Source organism: Sesamum indicum, linkage group LG6, assembly GCF_000512975.1.
Source record: "Sesamum indicum cultivar Zhongzhi No. 13 linkage group LG6, S_indicum_v1.0, whole genome shotgun sequence".
NCBI lineage: Eukaryota > Viridiplantae > Streptophyta > Magnoliopsida > Lamiales > Pedaliaceae > Sesamum > Sesamum indicum.
In genome coordinates this window covers 20,203,511-20,211,782 of record NC_026150.1, presented here as the reverse complement: position 1 = coordinate 20,211,782, position 8,272 = coordinate 20,203,511, and the positions used below count along the sequence as shown (strand labels likewise).

The window sequence follows — 8,272 nt, the reverse complement described above, 5'->3', positions numbered from 1 at the left end:
CAACGCATCATGCTCACTTTTAAGAGCTAGCTATGCACAATGCATATGCAGCGGCGGTGAAGTTGCTACTAAATCAATTAGGGTTAGGGTTAGGGTTAGTTATCATAGTAAGCCTTCATTACCTACCTAAACCTACCTAACTAGGTTCAACTCAGTCCCTAGTCATTGTTAAACCTAACTTCTCTGATCTCGACCTGGCCGCAGATTGATGACCTCCTCATTGTCGTCGCGGCTTTCCTTCTTCTTCTATGCAATTCTTTCTTTTCCCGTTCATGACACATCCATCACCATTGCTGGAAGTCTACTCATCAGGCCGGAAAAGGAATTTCCATAAGTCGCCCGCCGGGGGAAGTGAAAAGCCGGGAGACTGAAATCAAACATAATGTTTGGTTTCAATTTTGCTTCATCTATGATATAGGCCAAAACATGGACAATGTTTACCTTAATTTATTTTGGAAGTTTTGGTGGTGTTTTGAGATATTTTGAAACAGCGTCTGATTTGTCTTTTATCAAAATAAGTCTATAGTAATTATAAGCCATACAACTAAAAAAAATTATATACATACTCATACATATATATAAAAGAGATATGATTTGACAATAGACAGTAATTTTTGCAACTTTCCAAAGCCTACTTTCTTCCTTTCTCCCTCTCTCTGTCATCATCAGGCCCATGGCCCATGTAACTACTCAGCCCAATTGATGTGTTTGCAACTGACATTGGGCTAGACCCAAGCCCAAGTCCATATTTTAATTGAGATCCAGACCCAGACTCAATTAGGATATGAGTCTAGGTACTGGTCTTGCTACCCATTGACAGGCCTACATTGGGCCATACGCAAATAGCCAGAAAATGGATTTGGATGGGCTCAACTTGAGAGAAAGCCCACTCTATAGCCCAATATATATGTATATCTAAAAACCAAAAATACATCATAGTATTTGACAAGAGCCATTTTGAAAGAGAGAAAGAGAAGTAATAAAAAGGATTAAAATATTCCTTAGCTTCTCAATATTTCATTTTTTTATTTAAAAAATAATTTTATATACGTAACATGCATATATTAATTAGAACAAAAAAATACAATAAATTTGAAATGAAAAATTCTATCCACAAAAAAAGGGTACGGGATACAAGTGTGTATTTGTGACAATTATAAGTAGGTCTGTGCAACTCGATTAACCAAAATTTGGGTACGCTAAAATAGTGTATTGACTATTCGAACCGGGATAGCCAATTCAGTTTGATTTTTTTTGGTTTTATTTGATTAAAATTTGATATAATCAACTTTTTTCTAAAAACAAATCCTTTCCATTTATCATATAATTTATAATTTATTTATTTATAAAATTTATAATGATATATATAATATTTTTTATATATTTACAAAAATCCTGATATAATATATATTCAAAATTTTGGTAATTCCATCGATTCGGTACGCCGAATCATAAAATCGAAAGGAATTGAAAAAACTAATTTTTTTTTTTAAAAAATTGAATACCAAACTGAATTTTTAATTTGATATTCGATACAAACCAAAAATTCGATTCAACTGATGTTTTAGTCAATTTATCAAAATTTGAACAAGCATGATTATAAGCGTCAGTATCTATAGTTGGTTCGCATACTTTACTGCTACTCAAATATTTTAAAAATTGGATCGATGATTGAATCGGATAACTTATTGGGTTACTGATCCGACCGATTGAACTGGATTAGAATAACGATTGATCGAGAATATATTATACATATATTATAATTTTTGTAGTATATAACTACATCATACATCAATTGATTAAATAAATTCAATTTATAACAAATAATTTACAAATAAATAAAATCTACAATAATTTAACAATACAAAACCAACAAATCTCTTTGAGAAAGTAAATTAAATCAAAAATCAAATTAACAAAAATTTAAAATTTAAACCCCACAACTCTTGAAACATGAATGCTTTGTTGCTTTCCCTTTTGAATCAAACAAAAATAGGCCAAAATAGATTTACATTTCACTACATTATTTTTTTTTGAAAAGAAGGGCCAAAATAGATTTTTGACCAATTACTGCGTCACTGATTTCACCGAATTTGATCGATTTTGACCAGTTCACACCAGTTTTAATCCTATGAACTGGCCAGAACACATAGTCGATTCCCAATTGAACCGGCCAGTCGGACTCAATTCTAAAAACATAGTTGCTGCTGATATTTTCCGCAGCTACGCGGAATGGAATATTACTACATTTATACAAGGAAAATATAGTTGTATGCGTGTGATGTTATTCCTACTTTTATAATGACACCTAATTCTATATTTCCTCTTATTTTGTGTGATTGAAACAAAAGGAAAATAACGGCCAATGTAATACTTCTTTTTTGGTCAATAAATCATAAATTTGGAGGTACATAAAGTGTGTGATGAGCAGTATAGATTAAAAGTGATGTGGTGGTGTGTTGGGTTTTAGGGGTAAGAGTAGAAGAAACAAAGGAAAAGGTGGTGCACGCCGCGGTGGCCGCCAACTCCCATCTCCTGCACTCTGACACATATATACACACCAATTGACCGCACAAACTGCTCTTCTTTAACCATACATATACCCCTCACCACTTTCACACTCAAAAGCAAAAACGCATAATAATAATAATCACAATCTTAATTACACTTAAATTCTCTCTATAAATATGAACATCCTCTTTCATTAATATTTGGATGAAAAATTACTGATATTAGCAAAAAAATTACATAAAATTTCAATATAAATATCGTATTTAACATTCTCATGTAATAATTTTGGTAAAGAGAAATATATAAAAACTCTAAAAAAATAGCAATTTATCTATTGTATTTTTATAAATAGCAGAAAAATACACCATTTATGCCGTCCCCATTGCCACCCGCTATAAAAATTATTGATTTAAATTAAATAAAATTTACGCTGTTGATCTATTAATTAAGTTTGTCCTTTATGTTGAAACTAAGGTCCAACAGTTTTTAAATAAGGACATAAATATTATTTTAAATTAAAAAAAAAGGCACGTATCATTCACGAGACGCATTAGTTTTGTTTTTTTATTCTATTTCTAAAAACACATAGGGTAAATTGATGTTTTATTTTTTACAAGAATTTTTTTATTTATTTTCTTTAAATTGAATTTAACTCCAATTTAATAAATACACAGAATGTATTTAAACATATAAACGACATATTTTATGATAAAAAAAATAAAATAAAAATTGAGGTGGCGTTGAAATAGTAGTGAGGATGGAAGGAAGAAAAAGCAAAAGAGAAAAAGGAAGCATGCACTCTTGTCTTTCTTTACTTATTGCTAATGCTCTGTTTTCTGATGATCAAAGTGGTTTAATGTTAGAATCATGGTGTCCTGTCTGTGTCGCCTCTCCGCCTCCCCCGTTGTGCTATGTTCATGTGATGAGTATGTCTTATTTTGTTGAAATAAATTGAAATGAAAACTATACATATATATATATATATATATATAGAGAGAGAGAGAGAGAGAGAGAGAGAGAGAGATTTTTGGAGAATGATTTGCAATTGTTTTGTTGAGTGTGTAGTGCAATGGAGTGAGAGGGAGTGGGAAGAAGAAACAGAAAAGAGAATGCGGAGAGGGAAGAGGAGAAGAAGGGAGCATCCCCTGGGGGCTGGGGCTGGGGCTGGTGGTGGGCCTCATCTGCCCAACGACAAATCATTCCCATCTTCCACAAATCACATCTCATGCATGTTCTCATTCCAATGCTGTAATGCTCTCTCTTCCTCCTTTTCGCCCTTCCCTAACCGCTAATCATCTTCACCATCACCATTTAAGCTTTTTTTTTCTTTTTTTCTTTTATTGTATTTGTGTCGTTTTTTTAGTTAAATATAAAGATAATTACATATGTCTCTTTTAAAAATTGATGTAATTATACGTAAATTTTCTATAATTTAAAAAATTACATCTAGTACCCTTGACTGTTGCTTTCGTATGAAAAATAGGTCATTCTGTTAGTTAAAATCCACTAAATTTGAAGATATTAATTAAAAAAAATAAAAATTGATATTTAATTGATTTATTGTGGATCAAATAAATTTTTTTATGATCAAATTACTCGTGAAGATATATCTCCTCACATGCATTAACGTGTGAAGATGTATAAGGATAATTTGATCATGAAAATATTTATTTGACATGTAATAAATCAATCATAAGTAAATATGTGGTAAATATAAATTATATCTAATTCTTTTTGTTAATTTCATCAAATTTGGTGAATTTTAACTAGCAGATGGACTTATTTACTAGACAGAAACAACCTCAAGAGTACTAAATTTAATTTTCTATACTGCAGGGGATCTATGTGTAATTACACCAAATATAATGGAAGGAGAATGTAATTACTCTTACATATATGTTCCTTTCTATTTTGAATTAATGTACTAGATACAAAAATTTTGTGAGTCTGAATTTGAACGTGAGAGATTGATTTGGAGATAGGGAAAAAAAATTAAAACCCATCAATATTTAATAAAATACAGTTCAAAATTAGAATTTGAAGAGTTTGAATTCCTTTAAATTTATAATTATCGAAACAAATCTAATGCTAAATTTATATTAAAAAAATTTAAAATTATAAATTTCAAATTCTTAATAACGAACCATTTGAATTATTTTGAATAATTTCAAATTTAAAAGATTTGAAATCTTTCTATTCTAATTTTAAACTACTTTCTTATTGAATATGAATAAATTTTAGAAAACTGGAGTCATCTAAACACAACATGAGAGCAATTCTTTAAAGTTTCTTGGTGGCATTACCATGACATGCTTTTCTTCCTCATTTCAGTGACTGATTCTCTCTCTCTCTCAAATCATATTCAAATTTCTAGTCCAGTTCTTGAAAAAGAAATAAAACCAATTTAATTATCAGTAAAATTCAATTAATTAAGTTTGAAAATTGCAAGTAGAGAACAAGACCCAGAATTAAACATTCTTAATCTCATCTTAATTATGATACGACTAAACATGGTTTATGGGGATGATTGGTGAAGAGAAATAATTATTGCGTGTTATTTAATGTCGGGAAACGGCGTTAGGACAGGACAGGAATTACGGAGAGTGATTAATGCTCCTAATCGCGACATCAAACTGATTTACTGTCATTCGCATCCCACTGTCCAAATATTAATTGCCTCGAGTGAAGAAAATTCCTTTTTTCTCTTTCAATTCCACGGAGAGAGAGAGAGAGAGAGAATAATGTTTTCCTTTTACAACTCCATACATAGAGTGTGTGTGTAGACGAAGAGCTGTCTTTTTCTTACTCTCTGCTGTCCTTTTCACTTACCCTCCTCCGTTTTTTATTTATTTTTCTTTCTTAATTGCCACCCCATCCATCCTCATTCACTCACACACACACACACACCCTTTTTTGCCTTCTCTTTCTTGATTTAGTGTAGAGTCAAAGATTTCAGGAGGGAGGTGGCGTTGCTTGAAGAAGAGAACACATGAAGAGGATAGTAAGTACGTTAATTATTTCTATTTATTTCGTTAATTGCAAGCTAAAAATGGGTTATTGATTATGGGTGTTTAGCTTTCTTGGATCGGGTAGGAGTGTTTTTTTCTTTCTGGGCATCTGTCATTTGCTGCAAAAAGTAAATCTTGTCAGTGAACCGGGTTGGATTGAGCTTTACTTCTTGTCCGAAGTTTAAATACTAAGAAAAAAAGTAGTCTTGAATTGTTGTTGTTCTGGTTTGCTTTTTGTTCTTGTTTCAACAAGTGCGGATTTTGTTACTTTACTCAGAGTTTGCTTTGATGTGGATGCAGCACGAGTTAAGGTCGATTTGATCTTCAGTGTCTTTTGGTAGTTTTGTCAGTTAATCTATCGACATTGTCTGTAGCAGACAACTCATTGCTGGACTCTAGATCTGAAGATGTGTCCTTTCTGAATTTCGGGGGCGGGGGAGGTGGTTCATATCCAGATTTTGAGAGGAATAATGGTGTTTATGCAGCAGCATTAGTCTTAAAGTTTATTTCTTGGTTGTCATTGATGAAGGGGATTCATGTGATCTGTTTGTGAGCTTTTCACTCAGCGATGTTGTCTGAGGTACCAATTTTGTGATTATGTTGTTGTCATAAGGCCTTATTGACACAAAATATGGCTTTCGTTGGTTCCACTAACAAAAACTGTAATACTCTTTCTGTACATTGGTATTGTATTGCCGGACTGCGTTCTTCCATTTTCTTTCATATCCGATGAATTCCGTTGCAGACTATTGGGATGCAAATGTGTAGAAGAAGATGTTAGAAGTTTTTGCTTCAAATTTTAAACCATCTTAACTGAAACAGCTGTTGATATTGTTTTCTTTCTTTGTGTATAATTTCTGTTGGGCTCTGTTCTTGTTGGTGTCTTAATGGTGTTTACCTGCTTCCTTATGTATCCTTACTTGCAGGTATTTTTGCTTTTGCTTCTGGTATCGAGCAATGCTGCTGATTACAATGGAGAATGCAAGTATGATTGGCCGCTTGTCCCGAGACCTCACAGTGTCTCCGTCACAGAATTTGGGGCGTTGGGCGATGGGAAAACTATAAACACTGTAGCATTTCAGAATGCTATTTTCTATCTTAAGTCCTTTGCCGACAAGGGTGGTGCCCAACTCTATGTTCCGGCAGGACGGTGGCTTATTGGATGCATCAATCTCACAAGCCATCTCACACTTTTCCTGGAAAAAGATGCCATTATTCTTGGCTCTCAGGTTAACATCATAATATGACAAACCTAATCTTTTTGGTCAGAAAACACAAGCTGTCTACTCAACTTTTCTATTGCAGCCAAGAGCTGTCCAATTCCAGTCTGATTGTGTATTGTCTTAATCTAAACCTGATGTCGGTTCACCTTCTTGGATTGTTCTTGGTCCATGTCTTTTTTATTGAAAGCCCTTATGTTGATTGCTTGATGTTTCTCTTCCTGCCGATTCTTAGCACTCACCATTTATCAAATGCATAAGGCATCACAATAGACATTTGCAGGATGAAAATTTAAAACATCAAAGTCAAATCTTTTAGGCTATTACTAAGTTATATCATGACTTCACTGGTACATAAGTATATATATACACCTTACTCTTACTTTTGCAGGATTATAGTCATTGGGATGTAGTTGAACCCTTACCCTCTTATGGCCGAGGCCTTGAGGTACCTGGTCGAAGATATCGCAGCTTGATCAGTGGACAAAATCTCACGGACGTAGTTATAACAGGTACGCATATTCCCTCAAAATCCTTTCTGCTTGCTGATTGTGCTTTAATATTGCCACATTCTCATGAAGATTTCTTCTGCTCTGTTGTACAGGAAACAATGGAACTATTGATGGACAAGGTTCGATTTGGTGGGACCAAATGAATGCTCATTCCTTGAATAACAGTCGCCCACATCTGGTAGAATTTATTGGGTCTGATACCGTTGTTATATCGAACTTAACCTTTTTAAATGCCCCTGGTTGGAGTATACACCCAGTTTATTGCAGGTACTTTCTTTTCAGAAATTTTTTTCTTCGTGTGCAGTTATATAAATTGCTTTTCAAGTAGTAAACTTTAATATGTTTTGGTTCTATGTCTCTGATGCAGTGACTTGCTAGTTCAAAACATAACAGTTTATTCTCCGCCTGACTCTCCATACACAAGTGGGATTGTCCCAGGTCTGTTGAAATCGAGATTTATTCAGTCACATTCATTTCCAGTTTATGGTTTGTGGATCAGAGGTCTTTCGTTGTCTGTGATGAATTTAGCCATTTTGCTTGTCTTTAAACACCCTGATAATCACATATGCCATGATTATTTGCCCTTTTGGGGGCTCATATATGCCTATTTGATGGTGAGCTCGTGATGCAAATTGATAAACTCTGTTTCTGTCAGTCATATTTCATTTCCTTTAAAGGTTTCATTTCTAAATATTTAGTATCTTATGGTTCCTATACGAATCTCTCATGGACTCTAAAGATGCCATTTTAAATGTCAATTTCAGATTCTTCCGAGCATGTTTGCATTGAGAACAGCAATATTAGTACTGGACATGATGCTGTGGCGCTTAAAAGTGGCTGGGATGAATATGGAATAGCATTTGGCAGACCAACTACCAACCTCCATGTCCGGAGGGTTCGTCTGCAATCTTTTTCCGGCTCAGGCGTTGCTTTTGGTAGTGAAATGTCAGGTGGGATTTCCAATATATTGGTCGAGCATCTGAGCGTCTACAACTCATTGGTTGGCATTGAGCTTAAAACA

At 33.7% G+C, this 8,272-nt stretch overlaps 1 protein-coding gene across 1 annotated transcript in view; it reads left to right on the top strand.

Moving 5' to 3' along the window:
• The window catches only part of LOC105165345 (probable polygalacturonase), a 3,121-nt gene continuing 409 nt past the window's right edge, over positions 5,561–8,272 (top strand). The window contains exons 1-7 of the mRNA XM_011084327.1: positions 5,561–5,564; positions 5,897–6,057; positions 6,446–6,748; positions 7,131–7,251; positions 7,344–7,518; positions 7,619–7,689; positions 8,016–8,146. Of these exons, the coding sequence (XP_011082629.1) occupies positions 5,561–5,564; positions 5,897–6,057; positions 6,446–6,748; positions 7,131–7,251; positions 7,344–7,518; positions 7,619–7,689; positions 8,016–8,146 (966 nt within the window). The remainder of the gene's footprint in view (positions 5,565–5,896; positions 6,058–6,445; positions 6,749–7,130; positions 7,252–7,343; positions 7,519–7,618; positions 7,690–8,015; positions 8,147–8,272) is intronic.